Source organism: Trifolium pratense, linkage group LG4 (genome assembly GCF_020283565.1).
Source record: "Trifolium pratense cultivar HEN17-A07 linkage group LG4, ARS_RC_1.1, whole genome shotgun sequence".
In the NCBI taxonomy this organism is placed as follows: domain Eukaryota; kingdom Viridiplantae; phylum Streptophyta; class Magnoliopsida; order Fabales; family Fabaceae; genus Trifolium; species Trifolium pratense.
This window is the reverse complement of record NC_060062.1, coordinates 43,900,092-43,924,286: the sequence shown is the minus strand read 5'-3', so window position 1 is coordinate 43,924,286 and position 24,195 is coordinate 43,900,092. Positions and strand designations below refer to the sequence as shown.

Below are 24,195 nucleotides of genomic sequence, written 5' to 3'. Positions count from 1 at the left end.
AAAGTTGAAAAACAAATAAGTTTCATAGAGTTAATTATTTTTCCCTGCAATACAAAGACAGTATTATTTTTTGAGAATACAAAGACAATAATTGAAGTCCTTGCGTTTGCATTATTTTTTTTATAATAAAATACAAAATTCAGCTACTTCAAGGTTCTTCTTTCAACACAAACAGATCTGTGTTACTCTTTGTTGTGCATTTTATCTATCTTCTTAGCGTTGACTTCAATTCTTGCAATCGAATTAATGGATTCTTCTTCTTCTTCTCCGTTTTCTTCTCCTCCGTCATCTCCGACTTCTTCTTTTTCTTCTCGGGCTTCTTTTTCTTCTCGGGCTTCTTTTTCTTCATCCTCCGATTCTCAATGGGCGCACGACGTGTTCATCAATTTTACTCCAAAAGACGATAGCAAAGTTTTCGTTTCTAATCTCCATACTGCCCTCGGAGATGCCGGAATCGAACCTTACACAGACTATCAGTTTGACAAGGGACCCGAGTTGGGTTCAGAATTATTGGAAGCAATAGAATACGCTCATATATCCATCATTGTTTTCTCACAAAACTACACTGAATCTAGTTCGTGTCTTAACGAGCTTGAAAAAATTATGGAATGCCACAGTACTCATGGGAACGTGGTTATACCCGTGTTTTGCGGCGTCGATCCATCTAAGGTGCGTCATCAAAACGGTGCTTTTGGAAAAAAATTGCACGCAACTGCCAAAGAAAGTTACTTAGATAGAGAATTGAGGGAAAATATGGTGTTCAGTTGGAAGAATGCACTCAATCAAGCTGCTAATTTGCCTGGTTGGGATGCCACCTATTACAGGTAAATAATCAGCACTTTTGTTTCTTTTCATTCTTGCAGAATATAAAGAGTGTCTTTGGTAACACAAATAAGCTAACTTATAACTTATTATACGAGCTTATAAGTTTGTTTCAAAAAATTAGAGAGGTGTGGTAACAAACTTTTTTTACTAGCTTATAGTTTTTTTTTACATACTATATCAAGTAGTGTTTGAGCTTATAACTTATAACTTTTTACAGTTTGGCTCTGTTTGGTAAAAATAAGCTATAAACTAGCTGATAGCTGATAGCCGAAAAACTAGTTTATAGCTGATAGCTGAAAAACTAGCTTATAGCTAATGGGCGATGGCGGATAGCTTATAGCTGAAAAGCTAGGAGAATAAAATTAAAGTGTTTGCAAATTTAGCTGTTGTAAGTACAAAATGACATAAAAATAGTACATGGTTAGTGAGTAGTTTTTTTTTTTTTGAAAGTTATTATAATTTTTTAAAAAATAAATAAATAAAATTAATGAGGGTAAATATGGAATAAAATGAAAAAGCTATAAGCTATAAGTTTATACGCTACTTGAAATATCATCTCAAAAAACGCTATAAGCTAGTTAGAGAAACTCGTTACCAAACACTTCACATTTTTTTCAAACAAGCTTATAAGCTAGTTCAATAAACTATAAGTTAGCTTATTGGACTTACCAAACAGTGCCTTTATTCCATTTTACCCTTTAATTTAATAACTACCCACTCTAAAAAAGAAACCACTCACTATCAATTATGTCATTTTATATTTATTAACTACTTTAAAAGCTAATTTTACCAAACACTTTAATTTCAATTAGGCAGCTTATCACCTATTATGATTCACTACTATTATTCTATTCACTACTTTTTTTCCTTGTAGTCTTACGGAGGAAGAGAATTGTTCTATCACTACTATTATGATTCGAGTAAACAGCCACTTTTGTCCCTGAAAGTGGCACTCGCTGTCATATAAGTCCCTGAATTAACGAAAACTGCAGAAAACTCCCTGAATGTTAGTTTCATTGGTCAATTTAGTCCAAAACGTTAAATGTCTGTTAACTTGTGATGATGTGTCCTATAATTTGCTGACATGACATTCTGACTAGGCTGTTTTGATGATTTGTTGGATTTATTTAAGTCAATTTGGCTTTTATTTTAATTAACATTAATTTAAAAAAGAAAAATATGATTAAATATAGCAAATTAAAATAAATTCATACTCAAAACTCAACTCTTTCACCTTCAAACTTTCTTTATAGAAAAAAAAAATAAACCTTCAAATGTGAAAGGGAAATCATTCATCCAAATCTAAAATACTAAAATCTACAAACCTTCAAAAAACAAAAATCTACCAACACAAAATTCCTAAAAAATCTTAACAACAAGTCAAAAACAACATAGAAACAAAAACCATCTTCAAACCCTTTTCACCTTCAAACTCAACCTTTCCTTTCATCATTACTATCCATATCCATCTCACCTTCTAACCTAATCTTCAACCCTTCTCACCTTCTAACCAGCCTTCAAATTCAGAAACTAGAAACAATATAAAAATACCATCGCAGATTCAACCCAACAGTTTCCATTTCTATTTCGTTTCTGGGTTTATGTCATATCCATGGCTTCTACCCTTTTTTCAAAGTCAATCCACTTGACTCAGTTAAGAATCTCCCTTTTAAGCAACAAATAGAAAATCTATGAAATTGAATACAACTCAAAACTCAATCGAATAACAATAACCTACAGACCGTTCGTTTAGCAAAGCATAATCATAATCCATGATTTTTCAAGCAAGTTCAGTTCTAGATTAGTAAGGTTCGTGTGATTTGTTCTAGATCTAGATCTAGTAATCCATGATGCATTGATGCTTGATGGAGGGTTGAGAGGAGGAAGAAGATTTGGGTTTTTAGATTTGGATTCCTTTGCTGTTGAATGTTAATAATAAATAAATTATGAGTTTGATTTTTGTTGGGTATGAATTTTCTTTAATATATTATGCTTTATTTGTTTTTGTTTTCAAAATTAATATTAATTAAATTAAAAGCTAGGTAGACATTAAAACATCCAGCAAATTATATAAATATCCTAGTCATAATGCCACATCATTGCATTTAACAGATATTTAACGTTTTGGACTAAATTGACTGACGGAATTAACATTCAAGGAGGTTTCTGCAGTTTTCATTAATTCAGGGACTTATATGACAGTGAGTGCCACTTTCAGGGACGAAAGTGGTTGTTTACTAAATGATATGTTACAACCATGGATCATACATGCCTTTTATAGGCTTGGATTCTTAACAATTAAGTTTACTGATAGGGTTCAATTGATATAGAAAAGGAAAATTGAAACACAGAGTTCAACAAAAGGGAAATTATACTTATTTTATTGAATAAGGTTAGAGATCAAACGGGATCTAACCATGAATACAGTATAGTAAGAAAAGTAGAAATAAAAGCAGGAAATTAGGGTAAAATAAGCATTTCGAGCTGCTTATGCACTCCTCTTCAAAGACTGCCACTGAATATTTTTCTGCGTACTCCTCCCATCAGCAAATCCGAATAAATAGGAAACTAAATCCCTATTCTCTCTCCAATCAGAATAATTAGGAAACTAAATCCCTATTCTCTCTCCAATCAGAATAATTAGGAAACTAGAGCCCTATTGGCACCTCTCTCTCTTTATTTTTACGCTTCCTTGTATAAACAATATCATACCTATCATTTACTAATTACTACCTACTAGTATAACTTACCCGTGCTATCGCCCGGGTTAATGTTCTATGAAAAATATAGATAATTTTTTTTCGCACATGAAAAATATGGATTATTAAAATTTTAATATTGTGATTTTTTTAATTATTTGTAAAATTAATTTTATATTTAATGTAATAGTTTATTTAAATATGATAAAATATCCAAATTTTGGAGATTTTAAATGACATAATGGAGAGTGATACTCCACTCCCCGTTCCCAACTCACATGTTCATATATTTGTTCTTTTATTTTCATAAAAAAAAGGTCATTATGCAAAAACTAATCTAACGGTTAATATATTTGTTCTTAATCGTCATCTCTCTCCTTTAGACATTTGTTTTCTTCAGGAGTATTTTAGCTCATGTCCCCGTGTGAAAAAATTTCACATTTGAGAACCAAAATGGGGCGATTTTAATTTTAATATTATTTATTTAAAAGTAATGAACAGTAGAATTGTTTGTCATTTGCTTGACACAAAAAAAAATTATATAATTTTTTTAAGCATATCTCATTTTGTTAATGTGCAAATTTTAAAAAATGTATCTATTTGTTTATATTTTTATTTGTTTATTTTACAATGATGTATGGAGAATAAAAATAAAGTAATACATGATATTATTGCTTTTAATTCTCTTTTTTATATATAAAATCATTGTTACTTTCCCTGCTTTCAATTGATATCGTATTTTTTATATAATAAAATCTACAAATGTATGTCTCACCCCGTGTAAGTTATTTTTTGCTTAATACCTCCATGTAGGTTTTTTTTTATTATCAATACCCCCGTATTTTAATATTTTGTTTGGTACAAATCACTATGTATTTTTTTTATTAGAAAAACCACGTTAAGGTAAACCATAATTAATAGAATAATAAAATGAAATAGAAAAATAATCTATGAAGTCAATTACTTCATTCCTTTTATATTTCATACAATGACACATTTTTCTCTACTTGATAAGTATGAAGTTTAAGAATAATTTTTTTTAAGCATATCAATTTCTCAATTCCACATTTTTCCAATTCATTCTATAGTATTGTCATTCGAGGAGTTTCTATTATTTTATCAGTGTATTTGTTAAATATCACATGAAAAATTAGACAAATAAAAAAATAATGAGTAAAAAAATAGAGTACAACATTTATTTATAAATAATAGTAAAAAAACATTTATAAACATGATTTAAATCCAATAAAAAATAATATGAACAACAATTCTTTTTTAATAAGTAAACATATGATTAAAAAAAACGACAATAAAATATAAAAAATATAAATAAATACTTAAAACTCTAACATCAATTGATAATACTTAATCCTAATTTGAATAACAAACAATGTTGTTCTTCCGTATATGGACCTGCAAATAAAGAATTATAACTCAAAATTAGTACAATTTTCTGATTGTAGAATTAAACTTGAATATTTTATCCACTCCTCTGTTCCCAATCCACATGTTATTTATCCCTCGTAGTCATCTTCATCAGTCTCTGCAAGAATCCAAATAGTAAATAAAAGTTACAAAGATAGATGAATAATATTTTGGCTTCTTAAAAAGAAGTTTACAATTTCTACCAAAAAAAAAGAAGTTTACAAAATATTATTGACTTTAGAGAAGAAAATGATTTCTCTTTTTTATGTTGAATCCTCTTATTGTAGCCTAACACAAGTAAACAAAATACCTGCAAAGAAAAACAAATAAAATTTAGATTTCATTCCACTTGAGAGCAACAAAAATTATATTGAACAAATAAATAAGAAATAACCAACAATAGCAATAGATTTTTTATTTAAAAAAAAAAGAAGCCAACAATAGCAATAGATAGAAAAAAAAAGTAGTGATTCTGTCAAAAAAAAAAAAAAAGAGTAGTGAAGGTGAGAAGAGAAAATAGAGAAGGGGCGCTGAGACACTCAATGACCCTCACTCTTACATGTTGACCCGTATATATAGAAACTATAGTAGATTTTTGGTCCTTAATTTTTGAAATTTCCATACATTTCAGCATTCATTTAATTTAATCAATATATATTCCAAAAATGAGTTGGTCAATAATCAAAAGACATTTGTTCATAAAACCTGATTGAGCAATTTCTATATTTATAATTGAGCACTAATGACTAAAGGAAAAAACATAGAAGAATGACACATCAGCAAAATGAATTGAGAGATTGTCACGTGAGATTTTGACCGGGGAACAATTGCCTTATATAGTAATTTTGTCTTTAATATGAAATTAAATTCATTAAAGTCAAATATATTGATTTCATTTTTAATTTTAAAAATATATTAGTAAATTAGTAAATAAGACATATTCCATTATATTATAAATAAATTAATGCACATGAATATAACACACATATTCCAATTTTTTTAAATAATAATAAAATATTAATTATATTATGTGACTCTATATAATTATAAAATTATGAAAATATATAATATATATTTTTTTACCGTAATACTATATATTTATATATATATGACCTTAGTATTTTGATACACGACCATTTAGAAAAAAATTTGTGAGAGAATAATTTTGATCATAAAGATATAATATTTTTTTAATTGAATTTGAAGACCATAAAAATTATTATATCCAGCTGACAATTATACCTAATTATTATATGCTGTTGGCAATCTTCCTTTCATAAAAAAACATTTAAAAACAATTGCTTTGGTACAAAAATAATTGAGAAATGATTGAATTTCCAAATTAGCCAAAGATTCTAAGTAAAATGATATCATCATGTATTAGAGAAATTGCAAAGGCCTTCATAGTTAGCCACATAGGAATTGGAGAAATATTAGAATGCCACATAATACATGGATCAAGGAAATGGTGCCACATAGGAATAAGACCATGAGAGAGAAACTCCTAAATATATAAATAATAGATAAGCTAACAAAAGGAACGGTGAGGAGGTGAAAGTGGGTGGTGCCTCTTCATCCTTACGAGGTCCAACCAAAATGTTTCTTAGTGATTAAGTATACCACTTAACATGGTTCTATTTGTTTCTCAAAGCTTCTAGTGATAGCTTGATTTAATTTCTAACAAATGTTTACTCACTCTGTGTGTTTTATATATTTATTTTTTTACCATCCAAGGAATGACGCCGAACTAATTCCTCAAATTGTGAAGGAAGTTTTGGGAAAGCTAAATAGCAGATTATTGCCTATTACCGAATTTCAAGTTGGATTGGATGCCAATGAACAACGAGTGATTCACTTTATTGAAAATCAAGCAAGCAAAGTTTCCTTGATAGGGATCTGTGGTATGGGTGGATCGGGTAAAACAACCACAGCCAAAGCCATCTACAACCAAATTCATAGGAATTTTTTGAATACAAGTTTCATTGAAAATGTTGCAGAAGTTTGTGAAAGAAAAAAAAATAAAAATAGTGGGATTATTGATTTACAACAACAACTTCTTACAGATGTCCTGGGCACAAATGTGCGGATATCTAGCATTGAATATGGGAAAAACATGATCAGACAAAGATTTTCGGAGAAAAAGATACTCGTTGTACTTGATGATGTAACAACATTTGAACAATTAAAGGCACTATGTGGAAATCCTAAAATGTTTGCTCCAGGAAGTGTATTAATTGTTACAACCAGAGATGAACACCTGCTTAAGCTAGTTAAAGTTGACTGTATCTTTACAATCAGGGAAATGGACGAAAACGAGTCCCTTGAGCTATTCTCTTGGCATGCTTTTAGAAAAGCAAGTCCTGAAGGAGGATTTAGTGAACTCTCAAGAACTGTGGCTGCTTATTGTGGAGGGTTACCACTGGCTCTTGAAGTCCTTGGATCCTACTTATTTGATAGGACAAAACAAGAATGGACAAGTGTACTATCGAAGTTAGAGAGAATTCCCAATGATCAAGTGCAAGAGAAGCTGAGAATAAGCTATGATGGTTTAAAGGATGATATGGTAAAGGATATATTTCTTGACATATGCTGTTTCTTTATTGGTAAGGACAGAGCCTATGTTACAGAGATACTTAATGGCTGTGGACTTTATGCTGATATTGGAATAGCCGTCCTCATAGATCGGAGCCTCCTAAAAGTTGAGAAGAATAACAAGATTGGAATGCATGATTTAATAAGAGACATGGGAAGAGAAATTGTTCGCGAAAGTTCAGCAAGAGAGCCAGGGAAGCGTAGTAGATTGTGGTTTCACGACGATGTACATGATGTTTTGACAAAAAATACTGTAAGACTTTCTCTGTATATAATTTCAAGCTTTTGATTGTCCTCCATAATCTTATCAAGATCATAAAATTCTGTTTTTTGTTTTTCATAACTATCGGCTGAAAATTGTGGGATTCATAATCCTAGTGTGTTTTCCTTCTCATATTCATTACAAGTGTGCTTGGGTTCTGCCGTTTTATGAATCACTTTGTAGAAAGCCAATGAAAAGCATTTCCTGTTACTTTCCTCAGATTTCTTACTTCACACGCAGGGAACAGAAACTGTCGAGGCACTGATTTTGAACATGCAAAGAACAGGCAGAGTTAGCTTTAGTACTAATGTTTTCCAAGACATGAAGAAACTGAGACTTTTACAACTTGATTGTGTTGACCTCACTGGAGATTTTGGGTATCTTTCCAAACAACTGAGATGGGTCAAATGGCAACGCCCTACTTTCAACTATGTACCCAATGACTTTGATCAGGAAAATCTCGTTGCTTTTGAATTAAAACATAGCAATGTTAAACAAGTTTGGAAGGAACCCAAGGTATAATTACATTTTCTTTTAAAACTCAGAGGTTGATCACAATAGTATCTGTTGCCACCTTTTCATTCCTCATTTTCCTCTCTAATTTTTCTTTTAAACAATTATTTTCTTGCAGTTGTTGCAGAAGCTAAAAATTCTCAATCTCAGTCATTCCAGGTACTTGAAAAGCACCCCTGACTTTTCAAAATTACCAAATCTAGAAAAACTCATTATGAAGGATTGTCCAAGTTTGTCTGAGGTACACTCGTCCATTGGAGATCTCAATAATCTTCTTCTCATAAATTTGAAGGACTGTTCAAGTCTTGTCAATCTCCCAAAAAAGATTTATCAATTGAGATCAGTGAAAACTCTCATCATTTCTGGTTGTTCAAAGATTGTCAAATTAGAAGAAGATATAGGGCAAATGATATCCTTGACAACTCTAATTGCAGCAAATACTGGTGTCAAACAAGTGCCCTTTTCGATAGCTAGATCAAAAAGCATTGCATATATATCCTTATGTGGATATGAAGGATTATCACATGATGTTTTTCCTTCTATCATTTGGTCTTGGATGTCACCAACAATGAATCCGTTAGGACATATTCCCCAATTTGGTGGCATTTCAACGTCTCTTGTTTCCATGGATGTAGATAGTAATAATTTGGGTTTGATCTATCCATCACCAATACTTAGCAGCGGTTCGCAACTTAGATGTGTTTGGGTACAGTGTCACTCAGAGATTCATCTGAAACAAGAATTGAGAAGATTTCTTAATGATCTTACTCAGTTGGAAATATCACATGCATCACAAATATCGGATCTTTCCTTGAAGTCTATTTTGATTGGAATGGGAAGTTGCCACATAGTCAACGAGGCTCTTAGCAAGAGCTTATCGCAGGTTCTTTTTCCATCCTTCCACCTTTAATGATTTTTCATTTATATTTGTTTCTCTTAGAAATGAGTATTGGGCCTAATTCTTACAAAACCGGATATGAATGGTGCGGCCCGACGAAGTAGCCCAGCGAATCGTGGATAGGCTCTGATACCATCTTAGAAATGAGTATTGGGCCTAACTCATCTTTACAAAACCAGCTTGTAAAGTGAGGATTGCCTCTAGTTTATAAACACTTAGTCAGGCCATATCGCAACCGATGTGGGACTTCTTAACAGTTTCCTTAAATGAAAAAGTTTCGTAAAGATAGAAATTTATTCAGGTATGTCTATACGATAAACTAATATAAAGGCTAGGATCAGATGTGTAACATAGAAGTAAAATAATTTATAGTTAATTATATCCTTTTTTCTTTTGTAGATTCTATAGTTATATACTAAAAAATACACCTTGTTTTACAACCAAAGCATTGCGGTTCAGAATGAATTCCATTTTTGCTAAAGGATAACAACTAGGAAAAATGGAAGTCCAGTGCTTTTAGAAAATAATATTGAACTAGAATATAATAAAAATTGGAAGATTGCTTGCAGTTGTGACATTGAGACTCAAAGCAGCTCGAGAATACAATAATGAGTGAATTGGAGTGATCCAACACAAATAAGGCAAATGTTTGGAGATGCAGATGCAACAAACTAATAAAAGGGAAAGTGAAAGATGATAAAGAGTGTCTAATAATAAGATGAGAAAAGCACCATTAGCTTATTACAAGTAAACTTGTGCTTGGCATTTCAGTTTTACAAAATAGTTTTGCAGCTATTGTAAAAGCAGAAATTTTTTCCAACATTTGACTCTTGATGGGTGTGTCACAAAACTATTGCCTGTTTTCTTTCAATCAATATCCTTGTATGTATTTTTCTTTACAGTGCACTAATTTTACACTATTAATGACACAAAATGTCCATTTACATGCTTAATTACATAAACAACTAAGCATATGTTCATGATACAGGGACTGGCAACCAATGATTCAATTGCTTCTTTCCTTCCGGGTAACAATTATCCTTCTTGGTTAACCTATACAAGTGAAGGACCATCAGTATATTTTCAAGTTCCTGAGGATAGTGATTGTGGAATGAAGGGAATAACTTTATGTGTTATTTATTCATCAACACTCGAAAACACGGCAACTGAATGTCTCGTTAGTGTTTTGATCATTAACTACACAAAATTCACTATTCAGATATACAAGAGAGACACCGTAATCTCCTTTAATGATAAAGATTGGGAGTGTGTAGTATCAAATTTAGCAGTTGGTGACAATGTAGAGATTTTTGTAGCTTTTGGGCATGGATTGACTGTTAAGGAGACGGCTGTGTATCTAATATATGGTCAGTCGACTACGGTGGAAGCGCAGCCATCACCTGATGTGAAAATGGAGTCACCACTTACTATCAACATAAGGTTAAAATATTGTTTTGCATTTTGTAGTAGCATTTTAAAATTGATTTAGGAGAATTGATTAATGAAAATATTTCATTTTCAATAAATCCATCTCATTTGGCCTTTATTTTTGGGTATGTTTCATTTTTAATCATTTTTTTATTAAGACCCTCTTTTGGTAAATATGAAAAATTGTGTAAAAACTTAAAACTCAAATATAGGTTATAACTATAAATATAGGTTATAACTATATAGGTTATCAATTATGAAAACAAGCCTTTCCCATGTTTAGTGAAGCTTGCCATTTCCCTATATTAGCCCTCACACCTCACTTTGTCTTCTCTTCTCTCTGTAAAGGATGACCGAGCAAATTCCATATGCTGTTGCTGAAAGCCTCTTTAACAGGTGAATAAATTTTCTATTTTTAATAAATATCATACCTATCATATATAGCATATACAAATAATTTTATCAATTAGTGTACTAATGTTTTTGATTTAATAGGTTGGCTTCTGCAACCTTTCTTGAATATGGACGGATTTATGGTGTTATGGATGAGTTGGAAAGGCTTAAGAACTCTGTTGAATGCATAAGAGTTGTGCTCCTTGATGCCCAGGAGAAACAGGAACAAAATTGGATAAGAAGGCTCGAAGATGTGCTTCATCGTGCAGATGACTTGCTAGATGAATTTATTATTGAAGATATAAGATACAAAGGGGATGCAGGTGATAAGAAAAAAATGACACATGTATTTCGTCCGTTATCTTCAAACCATCTTCGCCAAACAATGGTTCCTAAAATTAAAAAAATACAAAAAAAGTTTGATGATGTGGTGGAAGAAATAGCTAAGTTGAATTTAATCCCAACAGCTGTGGTGGTTAAGCAAACTGACAGTTTAAGGAGCAAATCTATTTCTTTTTTGTTAGAATCAGATATCACCGGAAGAGAAGATGATAAAAAGGAGATTATAAATCTCTTGAGGCAACCACATGGAAATATCTCATCAGTTGCTATTGTGGGTATTGGGGGTATTGGCAAGACAACCATTGCTCGGTTTGTGTATGATGATGTGGAAGTGAAAAAACATTTTGAAAAGCAAATGTGGGTATGTGTATCTAATAACTTTGATGTCAAGACTATTGTGAAGAAAATGTTGGAATCATTAATCAATAGCAAAATTGATGATAAGTTATCATTTGAATACATACAACATAAACTCCTTGAAAATTTAACTGGTGAAAGATACTTGTTAGTCTTGGATGACATTGGCAATGCTAGTCATACAAAATGGACTCAATTGAGAACTTATTTGATGTGTGGTGCTGAAGATAGTAGGGTTTTAATGACCACTCGTAGTAAGATTGTGTCAGAAGCAAGCAACCTCTATGTTTTGAATGGTTTGACTCTAGATGTATCTTGGAGTTTGTTAAAGAAAATTACATTTGGCAATGAAACCAGTGTTGTGAATCAAAAACTTGAATCAATTGGTACAAAAATAGCAGAAAAGTGCATGGGAATTCCACTAGCAATTAGAACACTGGGAGGCCTATTACAGAATAATAGTGAAGAAAGGGAATGGATCAATGTCCTACATGGTGACTTTTGGGAATCATGTGAAGACAAAGAAAGCATCATGTCGATCTTGATATTCAGTTACCAAAGTTTGTCACTTCAGTTGAGACAATGTTTTGCTTATTGCTCTTTATTTCCTAAAGATTGGGAAATCCAGAAGGATATGTTGATTCAACTTTGCATGGCACAGGGTTATCTCGAATGCTCAGATGGAAAACAACTCATGGAAGATGTCGGTAACGAATTTGTGAAGATTTTCTTGATGAAGTCATTTTTCCAAGATGCAAAAGTGGGTGAAGATGGTGATATAGTTAGTTTCAAAATGCATGATCTTGCAACGCAAGTAGCTGGCAATGATTGTTGTTACATGGACAGTGAGGCGAAAAGATGTGAACAAAGACCCATGCATGTATCGTTGGAACCCAATGCACTTCATTTGTTGGACTCATTAGATGCAAGCAGATTGCGAACTTTGATTTTGTTGTCTTCCAATGAGGAGGAGGAATTGAACGGGGATGAATTGTCAATTATTTCAACATTCAAACACTTGCGTGTCTTGAAGCTGTCATGTTGTTCTTTAAGCAAGTTGTCTAGTTCAATTGGAAAATTGAAACATTTAAGATATCTTAACTTATCGCACTGTAGAGGACTGAAACGTCTTTACAAATCCTTTAGCAGACTTGTCTTGTTACAAACACTAATTTTGACACCTAATGAAAAAGTGAAGTTTTCTACAAAGGTTTTATCAAAGTTAATCAATTTGAGACACCTTCACATCTCTGATTGGGAAGCCTCCAAAGACAAGACACCATTTGGATTTGTAAAATTGAGCATTTGGCAGCATAAGGGAATGACTTCTTCAAACTGGATTTCTTCGCTGACAAATATAGTTGAAATCTCTTTCTTTTTGTGTGAAAGTCTCCAGTGTCTCCCACCGTTGGAGCATCTCCCATTCCTTAAGTCACTTGATATAAGTTTCCTTGAAGAACTGGAGTACATATATTATGAACAAGATTTTTCTTCAGCATTCTTCCCCTCTTTGGAGAGCCTCTCTTTGCAGTTTTGTTACAAGTTGAAGGGATGGCGGAGGGTGGGAGATGATTTTGATAATACTAACTGTTCACAAAATCTCTCCTTGCCTCCTTTTCCTCGTCTTTCTCAATTATCACTCATAGGATGTCTAATGTTGACTTGCATGCCTACCTTTCCAAATCTTGAGAACGGATTGGAATTGTATGATAGCAAGGTGGAAACATTGGTAGCAACACTAAACACAGTAGCATCAGAAATTTTAAATGACTTTCCTCCTCTTTCCGTGCTCAAATCCTTGCACATTGACGGAGTGAGCCTGGATGTGAAAAGTATCCCAAATGTTTGGATGCAAAATCTTACTTCTCTCCAGCTTCTTCAAATTAATTGGTTTTCATGTCAAGCATTTCAGGAAATCGAAATTTGGTTTAAGGATGACCTCAAGTATCTTCCTTCTCTACAAACAATTGCCTTTCATAATTGTGAAGACCTAGAAGCATTGCCAGATTGGATATGCAACCTCTCATCCCTTCAGCATCTTAGGGTGCATGATTGCATAAAGTTGGCATCACTGCCTGAAGGAATGCCCTGTCTAACCAACTTACAGACCCTAGAAATCATTGGATGTCCCCTCTTAGTTGAAAAATGTGAGACACAAACAGGTGAAACTTGGCCCAAAATTGGTCATGTCCCAAAGATAATCTTATCATCTCTTCATTAAAAAGGTACCCATAACCTCTACAAACAACTAATTTATTTGGTTTCTTTTGTTTTATTTTTCGGATTTTCAAAAGTAAATTGCTTTCAATATTGTAACCTTGAAACACTTTCTTACTTTTAGTTTCTGTTCTTCCCCATATTGCCTTGACTCTTCGGTAATTATTGCATTAACTAAAGAAATCTTTTTAACTAGTTTCAATTCGTTCACATTCCTTCTAGTTTACACATCTTTAAACAAAATAGTTTATACTTGCATTTTCTTCTCTTTACTTATTCAGGCTTTCTCATTTGCATTTTTAAGTTGAAGGTGAATGTTTAAATTGCTGTTTTAGCAGTTTATGTTAATTTATGTTAACTGTGAAAATAGCAAAATTATAGAAAAACATAACTTGAAAATAGTTTATGTTAATTTATGTTAACTGATTTGAAATATTGTGACATTTATGATTTTCTGAAATGGCTGGATTTCCATAATGTTATGAATCACTTATTTATGTACTGTGAGTTTAGTCTTTATTTTCACTTGTTTTTTGATAAAACTCTCAAGGCCCAAGGGTATAGATCATGGGCAGATTTAGATTAGTTTTGTAATGATTTGGAGATGGATCTGTGGTACATACAAGATTTACTTTTGTCACTCTACCCGTTACTCGCACGCTTTACGCGTTTCCCATTTTACCCTTCCGCTACTTAAGTAGCGGACGTTGTAAGAATGAGAAATTTTGAGAAAAAACACCCTACATGAAAATTCATTTTTATAACATCTGCTACTTAAGTAGCGGATAGCGGACGTTATAAAAATGTGAAATTTGAGGAAAAAAAAAACACCCCCCTAACGTGAAATTTTCTCATTTTTATAGCATCTGCTGCTTAAGTAGAGAATCGGTAAAAATGAGATTTTTGAGAAACAAACACCCTCCTGCCTTGAAAATTTCAAGATTTTAAACGTAGAATCCAGTACTTAAGTAACGAACGGGGGTATTTTAGTAATTTTATAGGACGCGCGAGGAATGGAGTATAGGGTGGCAAAAGTATATGCCGGTACATACATTAGATTGTTTTTGGCTTCTTTCTCCCCTTTCTATTTCTCAATAATTCTCATTCTTATGATGATATTTGCTTAGAGTTTTTATTACACAATTTCCTGCTTAACCCACTCCGATATTTGAGTTTTATGAACTATCTTACTGATTTGTCTTATTATCTTGTTGGCATTATTTGTTAGCATAAGGAGGAGACACTTTCTCTTCTTTTATCAGAACAAAGCAGTACATCAGAGCTTTCCACGTGATTCTTTATGTAAGCTTTCTATTGCACTACAACTTCAAAATGATTTTTTTTTTCTCGTATTCACGAAAGATGTATATATAAAAGTTATATTCAGAGAAAGTGTTGTGGATTACTATTCTACTATTCTCTGCTTTGCAAACTCATAGCAGAGGAAATTCAAGATTAGCTGCAACTGTTAGTTACAAAGGATAACTGAAAGCTCCCAACTAAATAACTGAAATTAAAACAATCTGGTAGCTACCAATGTTTCCACATTACTATCGTACAGTCCAATCCATTCGCAAGATTGGAAAGGCATGTCAACATTTGATCTGATTAAAAAAAATCTCGCTGCATTTCGGTTTTGGATTACTAATTAAAAAAATCTGATTCAGTCCAATTAAGTGCAGTTTAATTTTAAATCAGTTTTTGAATATCTAAATTACAAATAGTCCACTGTGCATGTGTATAGGCTACAGCCTATAGCAACATGGTGGGCATGTGTACAAGCAGTGGCGGAGCTAGCCAAAAAAATTTAAGAGAATTGGTGGATGTCATTTGGTAGTTCAGTAACGTTTTGATTATAGTTTTTTTCAGTTTAGTATGTATTGATACTGATACTCTAGTAGGATTGATGTGTCTTAGCAATGTGTGATATGAACTTCATATGTTGAGGGCATGCCCGTGTATTCTCAACCAATTAGAGAAAGAAAAAAAAAGCAGTGAGCATCCATGTTTATTTTTTTGTTGCAATGGCATCCATATCCATATGGTTATAAAAATGTAGGGAGGGTAGTTCAAGTGGTTTAAAATAAAGGTTAAAAGAATTAAGCATTTAAAGGATCATGGTTTAAATTATAGTGAAGGCAGAAAAAAGACCAACGTTAACAATATTTAATTATTAACTTTGGCCTTTTAAAAAAAATAATTATAAAAATAATTTATTCTCAAGATTTGTAACTTAGTTATAGTTCTACTTATTTCACTTATTGTTATAAAAAAACAAACAAATAATTTTAATAATTTATGTTTTTAGATCCATTAAAACTAAAATGAAAGGATGTTAACACATAAATTCCTCAGAAGGACATACTAGGATGATTTTATTGATATATATGAAGTTGAGTTAAAGGTGGGAAGAATTCAGGTTGAATAATATATATTCCCTGTTGTAACATTTTACAAGTAAAAATGCATTTTTTAGATCATTGTATATTTAATGAATCTAGATCAGATTCATTAAATATACACTAAACCTAAAAAGTGCATTTTTGCTTATAAAGTGTTACGAAGAGAGTAAGTGAAATTTTTTATAATCATAGTACTTTAAGATTTTAGATGAAAGTGTTGTGTCAAAAGTTTGTACGATTGCTCAAGAGTAAATGTGTTAATCCAACTTTAGAGTTAAGAGTCTAATTGTTGTACACTGTCGATCGATGTAAAATTATTTTATGCATGCATCTAATAATATGTTGATGCAATAGATAAAAAAAATTAATAATAATATGTTGATGCATGATTTAATTAATGTGAGATGTCATATGTTTTAAAACATATTAAATGACATGTTATATATTACTGGATGCATGTATAAATATAAGTAAAAGTCACATGAATTTAGTTATATACACCGTAAGTGTAAACTTATTCTACATGTGCATCCAATAATATATTAACACATCATATAATGTGTTTTAAAATACATGACGTGACACAATTATTAAATTATGTGACAACATATTATTGAATGCACGTGTAAAATAATTTTACACTAACAATGCACAATAATTAAACTCAATAATTATTGTACACTTTCAGTGTAAAGTTATTTTATACATGCATCTAATAATGTGTTGCCGCATCATTTAATGTTTGTAACACACATGTATATTTTTAAATAGGATCAGGATCAAATGACACCATATAGTTTGACACTAAATATTACATCTCTCAATAATGTTTTAACCGATATAAATTTTATAAAATCCACTGTTGGATTGAAAGTTTATATCATATAGATTTTGTATAAAATTTCAGACAAATCCAAAATCATTTGATATGTTATTGCAACACATAAAAATTAATGAGTAAAATAATTTTATATACTCCCTCCGTCCCAAAATGAGTGAGTCATTTTGACTATATGCACTATTTACATATCTTGTTTTGACCTTATTTTTTTACTGATAAATAAAAACAAATATTAGCATATAAGATGTTGGATTCATCTCGATGAGTATTTTCAAAATATCATATTTTTATAATTTTTACTATTATACAATTAAAAATATTAATCGTGAAAGTTATGCATTGACATGCGTAACACAGTCAGCACGGAATTAGTAAATTAAATTCTTGGGAGTAGACCCGCATGCATGGGACAATGACTAGTTGGCAAAAATATTAATGAGTGAATAATCAATCTACCACCATAAGCAAAGCGAAGCTTTGTAAGAGTTGACTGACTTGAAATCCTCTCATCATCCAAAACAGTGAGTCAATGTCTTCATCATCATCATCCTCCACTTCTCAATGGATCTACGACGTTTTCCTTAGCTTCAGGGGGGAAGACACACGTCGTAACTTCGTTTCTCATCTCCACAAAGCCCTGTTAGATGCCAGAATCAACACTTTTCTGGACGATAAAAAGCTTGAAAAGGGAACTGAGCTGGGACCAGAACTAACGCGAGCAATAAAAGGTTCTCGTATTTCCATCGTTGTTTTCTCCAAAAACTATATCAGATCTAGTTGGTGTCTTAAAGAGCTTGTACAAATCATGGCATGCGCTAAAAACTGTGACCAGGTGGTGGTTCTGCCCATATTTTACCACGTTGACCCATCTCATTTGCGTTATCAGAAAGATGGTTATGGAAAAGCTTTGCAAGCTTCTGCAAAAGGGAGGAAACATTTGTTGAACGATTGGAAGATTGCACTAACCGAAGCTGCAACAATTATCGGTTGGGATGCCAAAAATGTTGGGTTAGTTTCTTGGTTCTCTTCCTTTTATTGCGAAATGAACCATATTTTTTGCGAAATTTAGTCCAATTTCTGTAAATATTAAGTCAAATGTGAGTTAAACTCCCACGAAGATTGAGGTCGAGCAACATACAAGTGAGGTTGACCATAAACCCAGTATCTTCAGGTTTTGAGTGAAGATGTGTTGTCCATCTCACTTGTGTGGTTGCTCTTAGCCTGTGTCGATTCATCTGACCCAGTGAGACTCCCCTCATGGTGCAACAATAAGTAGTACCTAAACTATTTTAAATTTGACAATTTAGTTTAAAAGTATTTAAGGACAATTTATTCTATTATATAGTTTAGGGACTAAATTAATGATATATTGTTTTTCAGCTTATAATAATCTTTCAAATAATTTATTTATACTCATTCTGTGTGTTTTATCATCATTATTGAAGGACCGATGTTGAGCTAATTTCTCAAATTGTTGCCGACATTAAGAGAAAGCTAAACAGCAAATTATTGAATATTACTAAATATCCAGTTGGATTGGATACCCGTGTGCAACAAGTGATTCGGTTAATTGAAAACCGATCAAGTGAAGTTTGCATGATAGGGATTTGGGGGATGGGTGGATCGGGTAAAACAACAACAGTCACAGCTATCTACAACCAATTTCAATGCAAATTTGAGAATCATGGTTTCATTGAGAATATTAGAGAAGTATGTAATGGAGGTGTTAAAGGGATTAAACAATTACAGAAACAACTTCTTGCAGATGTTCTGAAATCAAATGAGAAAATATACGGCACTGCATCCGGGATAACAACAATTGAGAAAAGATGTACGGGGAAAAGGGCTCTCATTGTACTCGATGACGTGAGCACATTTGATCAAGTAGAAGCCCTGTGTGGAAATCGTAAATGTTTTGGTGCGGGAAGTGTATTGATTGTTACATCCAGGGATGTAAACATACTTAAGAAACTTAAAGTTGACTATATCTATAGCATAAAGGAAATGGATGAAATCAAGTCCCTTGACCTTTTCAGTTGCCATGCTTTTGGACAACGACGTCCAATTGAAGGCTTCAGTGAACTCTCAGAAAAGATAGTTGCTTGCTGTGGAGGATTACCACTGGCTCTTGAAGTCATTGGATCTTCCTTACATGACAGGACAATACAAGAATGGGAAAGTACACTATCAACATTGGAGAAAATTCCTGATGATCAAGTGCATAAGAAACTGAGAATAAGCTATGATGGTTTAAAGAATAATACAGAAAAGGATATATTTCTTGACATATGTTGTTTCTTTATTGGTGAGGATAGAGCCTATGTTACAGAGATACTAAATGGCTGTGGACTTTTTGCTGATATTGGAATAACTGTTCTCATTGAGCGGAGCCTCGTAAAAGTTGAAAAGAATAACAAACTGGGAATGCATGGTTTGCTACGAGACATGGGAAGAGAAATTGTGTGTGAAAAATCAACAAAACTGCTTGGGAAGCGTAGTCGGTTGTGGTTTCATGAGGATGCACATAAAGTATTGACAGAAAATACTGTAAGAATTAAGAACTTTTTCTTCATAGAATTTGAAACATCTGATCATCCTCCATCACCTTACCAAGATTCTTTGTTTATTTGTAATTGTACGGCTGCAAATAGTTGGATGCATGATCTTAGTGTGTTTGCATCGTCATGTTCAATTTCTCATTACAAACACGTTTGGGATGCTCTACTGCAGCATTTTGTATCACTTTCTAACATGCAAATAAAAAAATGCTTTGGAGTCTTATTCATATCTCTATTTTTCTTCACATGCAGGGAACAGAAACTGTGGAAGGATTGGTTTTGGTGTCGCAAAGCACCAGCAATGTTTGTATCAAAACTGAGGCTTTCAAGGAGATGAAAAATTTGAAACTTTTACGACTTGATCATGTTGATCTTACTGGAGCTTTTAAGTATCTTTCTAAAGAACTGAGATGGCTCCATTGGCAGAGATTTACTCGCGAATATATACCTGATGACTTTTATCTGGGAAATCTAGTTGTTTTTGAGTTAAAACACAGCAATATTAAACGAGTTTGGAATGAAACCAAGGTATGATGTAAATATTTTATTTTGAACCTAAAATTTGATAACTATATATATAGTATTGTTGCCACCATTAATTTCATTTTATTTTAAACATTTAACTTTTTGCAGTTGATGGACAAGCTGAAAATTCTCAATCTCAGTCATTCCAAGTACTTGACAAGCACTCCTGACTTTTCAAAATTACCAAATCTAGAAAAGCTCATTATGGAGGACTGTCCACACTTGTCTGAGGTACACCAGTCCATTGGGGATCTGAGCAAACTTCTTCTGATAAATTTGAAAGACTGTACAAGTCTTAGCAATCTCCCAGAGAAGATAAATCAGTTGACGTCTTTGACAACTCTCATCCTTTCTGGTTGTTCAAAGATTGACAGGTTGGAAGAAGGCATAGTGCAAATGGAATCCTTGACAACACTGGCCATAAATGATACAGGTGTGAAAGAGGAGCCATATTCTGTGGTAAGATTGAACAACATCGGGTATATATCTCTATGTGGATGTGAAGGATTAGCACAAGATGTTTTTTATTCTTTCATTCGGTCTTGGATGTCACCAACAATGAATTTGCCCCTTAGTAACTCGGACTTTCTAACACCAATAGTTAGGAGCCTTCAACAACTCAGAACTGTTTGGATACAGTGCCACTCAGAGAATCAACTAACTCAAGAATTAAAAATAATTTTTGATCAATTTGATATTAATTCTACTGAATCAGAAGCATTGCCAGTCCCAAATGATTCCTTGAGATCGCATTTGATTGGAATGAGAAGATTCTCCACAGTCATCTCCACAGTCATGGATACTCTTGGCAAGAGCGTATCACAGGTTCCTTCTCTATCCTCTTGGCTGTTTCGTTTCAACTAGCTTCCTAGTTTGAATAGCATAATTACATAAATAACTAATCATATGCTTATGATACAGGGACTAACAACCAATGATTCGAGCAATTTTTTCCTTCCTGGTGGCAATCATTCTTCTTGCTTAGCCTATACAGGTGTAGGACCTTCAGCACCATTTCAAGTTCCTAAGGATATTGATTGTCGCATGGAGGGAATAGTCTTACGTGTTGTTTATTCATCAACATTTGTAAAGCTGGCAGATGAATGCCTTACTAGTGTCTTGATTGTTAATTACACAAAGTGCACCATCCATATTTACAAGCGAGACATAATCATGTCCTTTAATGATGAAGATTGGAAGAATTTAACATCAAATCTAGGACCTGGTGATGATGTGAAGATTTATGTAGCTTTTGGGCATGGATTGATTGTTAAGAAGACAATTGTGTATCTAGTATCTGGCCAGTCTATTATTGTGGAAGTTGATGATGCTAACATGGAAGTGGAGCCACCAGAGGAAGTGAACGTGCTGCCGTCCCCCGAAGTAAAGGTGAAGCAATCACCAAAGCCCAATAAAAGTAAATTTACAAGACTAGGTGCATTTTTACGCTTGAACTAGCATAGAAATAGAGGTTTGAACAATTTTTGATTGGACATGCCTTTGCCATAAATGGGATTTCCTTGTTTCATGTTTGGCAATATTTTTATGGAGGGAGGAGACACAGCCCTAAGTTTTTTATAGATAAAATAAAAAGGAAATTCATGTGCTTACTATCTGTTTTAATGGATTTGGATATAAAGCCATAATTCAACTTGAGCCAGAATGTGAACACTAGCGCAACGGGCAATGACATTCTCTTCAATGGGAAGGTAGCAAATATTGAGGAAGCGGTTCACGGGACTAAGAGGGTGTCGGGGTCTAATCCACTGCCTTGCTTTCATTGTATCTGATTAGAACTTTATGTGGTTGGAGATACTTTTTCGTGATGTCCAGAGGCTGTTCTGTTATTGTATTTGCTGGTGCAGGAGCTAGTGTCTTCATGTTGTCTCAGCATTTATTTCTAGCAGATTAGGACTTGTTGCCGTAACATGAAGAATTGGGACAAAGACTTTCAAGTTGTCCATGGTTTTCTTTTCTGCCAAAGTTGCACTTGTAGCAGGTTTCTTGTTATAAGGATGTATTGTTGCTAGCTTTCTGTTGTTTCAGGCAATTTTGCTAATTTTCTGCTGAATTTCATTCATCATTGTTGGTTGTGTTGATGTTTTGTACTTTGTATTCATCTTTTTGGCATCTATGCACTCATTGTGTTTAGTGTAGCCTTAATAAACTCTTTCATATATAAAATAAAATGAAAAAAATGAATCTCAAAATTTTAAGCTTAACTACCTTTTTTTTTTTTTTTTTTTTAAGTTTTGTAAAGAACGTATAAGAACTTTTTAATAATTATGTAAAGTGACTCAAGACTCCTAACCACTTATTTAAGGACTCAAAGACCCTTATTTAAGGACTCAAGACCTTTATCACTTGCACCAATTTATTATTGGTAATCCTTATTTATAAATATCAAATTAGTTGTTGTATTTGTCAGCTAAAATTCACCGGTAATAAGTGATTTTAGTTTTTGGTCTAAAATCACTTTATATCTTCTTTTTTTTTCCTGTCTAATTTAAATGTTTCCACATAAATGATGTTTTATTTATATTTCATCGGCTGCATTGTTTCGCACGTCGTCTTGGTGCAATAAGTTGGATGTTCTAAGTTTGTTCACCTATGTACTCTACAACACATGCAGAATTTTGTTAATTTATCAATAATATAAAAAAAAAAAAAAAATTGTAGAAGGTAAGACATAAACTGAATGAAATCTGTGTTAGACTCTAATCCACAAACAAAAACATCAGCGCAGGAATATGATACTGATTAGTATAAGCCCAGTGTGGGTTCATGAAGCCTTTTTGCACATGGAAATTGGTAACAAATCTGCCTCCTGAACAGCCAACGTATGACTTCCGATGTGGGACTCCAAGTTGGGTTCATGAAGCCCTTCTTTCACATGGAAATCAGTAACAGAATAAACTTCTGTTTCGTGGATCCAAAGCTCCTCCAGGTTAGTCAACTTGGTCTACCCATGTAATTTCATGAATTTTTATGAATTTGACATTATAATAGCAATTATATTAAAAAAAACTAACTTTTGTTTGGGCAAATATGAGTGGATGTTTCATGGTAATCTAAGTGTTCAATCTTCACTTCTTTTTTTAAATTTAAAATGACTTACTTATACTTTTGTCCCTTATCTTTATTTAGATTTCATGCTAGTCCCTTGTCTTTTAAAAGTTTCAAGTTGGTCCATTATCTTTCTTGCAGGTTTCATGTTGGTCCATCTCGTCAATTTTTTTACTATTACCGTTAAATTTGGACACGTGGCAAACATAAACCACACTTGGACAGATGACACGTGTCCAAATGTAACGGTAATAGTGAAAAATTTGATGGGAGGGACCAACTTGAAACCTGCAGAAAAGATAAGGGACCAACTTAAAACTTTTAAAAAATAAGGGACCAACATGAAACCTAAAATAAATATAAGAAACAAAAGTGTAATTAAGCTTTTTTAAATAATAGATGCAAAGATAGTTGGTTCTACTATTGGCCATGCATCTATAACTAGTGGTGATTCTCATAATGTGGTTGAATTGTGGGGCTTCGGGTGGACATGTTAGTGACATGGGTTTAGTTGGACTAGTGAACAAGGTTTATTAGGTGTTGAGCTGAACTGGAATTGTTGGAGACTTACAATAGCTTGAAGTATGTTTCAGAGGAGTTGGAGAGGTTTTGCGTGTTACAAGGTGGAGATGATGGTGGGTATACTTTGGTGGAAACTCGGTTTGAGGTGGAGTCTTCCAATAGTGGTAGACAGACAACATTATCTCTTGGCTATCTAATCGGAGATAGGGAGGAGGGTGGTATTGTTGAACCAAAGGGGGGTGACCATGGAGACCTTGTGGGTTATGTTTCAATTGTGGCTGAAGAAATGCAAGACCTTGAGAGGATCTTTAGGGAGGCAATTGAAAGCAA

General features: G+C 33.0%; 2 protein-coding genes across 4 annotated transcripts; both read left to right on the top strand.

Annotated features, from left to right (window-relative positions):
- Positions 1-17,768, top strand: LOC123923836. 3 transcript variants are annotated; one of them, XR_006814499.1, is made up of 9 exons: positions 62-824; positions 6,684-7,794; positions 8,044-8,319; positions 8,435-9,199; positions 10,203-10,654; positions 10,991-11,038; positions 11,138-13,959; positions 15,180-15,253; positions 17,717-17,768. XR_006814499.1 is itself a non-coding variant. In XM_045976578.1 (8 exons), the coding sequence occupies exons 1-7, from the start codon at positions 247-249 to the stop codon at positions 13,953-13,955; spliced, it is 6,048 nt and encodes a 2,015-aa protein (XP_045832534.1). In that variant the 5' UTR covers positions 1-246; the 3' UTR covers positions 13,956-13,959; positions 15,180-15,962. The 3 variants fall into 3 exon arrangements, 1 of the variants encoding a protein (XP_045832534.1); XR_006814498.1 differs by lacking the exon at positions 17,717-17,768 and adding an exon at positions 15,696-15,962; XM_045976578.1 differs by lacking the exon at positions 17,717-17,768 and having other exon boundaries at positions 1-824; positions 15,180-15,962.
- LOC123923846 (disease resistance protein RUN1-like) lies at positions 17,180-22,348 on the top strand. Its single transcript, XM_045976593.1, has 5 exons — positions 17,180-18,202; positions 18,640-19,741; positions 20,005-20,280; positions 20,386-21,102; positions 21,199-22,348. The coding sequence occupies exons 1-5, from the start codon at positions 17,724-17,726 to the stop codon at positions 21,733-21,735; spliced, it is 3,111 nt and encodes a 1,036-aa protein (XP_045832549.1). The 5' UTR covers positions 17,180-17,723; the 3' UTR covers positions 21,736-22,348.
- Positions 22,349-24,195: the final 1,847 nt, after the last annotated feature.

Coding starts and splice junctions, on each gene's coding strand:
- LOC123923846 (XM_045976593.1), top strand. CDS start 17,724: ATGTCTTCATCATCATCATCCTCCACTTCTCAATGGATCTACGACGTT. Junction 18,203..18,639: donor TGGGATGCCAAAAATGTTGG/GTTAGTTTCTTG, acceptor TCATTATTGAAG/GACCGATGTTGAGCTAATTT. Junction 20,281..20,385: donor GAGTTTGGAATGAAACCAAG/GTATGATGTAAA, acceptor AACTTTTTGCAG/TTGATGGACAAGCTGAAAAT.
- LOC123923836 (XM_045976578.1), top strand. CDS start 247: ATGGATTCTTCTTCTTCTTCTCCGTTTTCTTCTCCTCCGTCATCTCCG. Junction 7,795..8,043: donor ATGTTTTGACAAAAAATACT/GTAAGACTTTCT, acceptor CTTCACACGCAG/GGAACAGAAACTGTCGAGGC. Junction 9,200..10,202: donor TTAGCAAGAGCTTATCGCAG/GTTCTTTTTCCA, acceptor TTCATGATACAG/GGACTGGCAACCAATGATTC.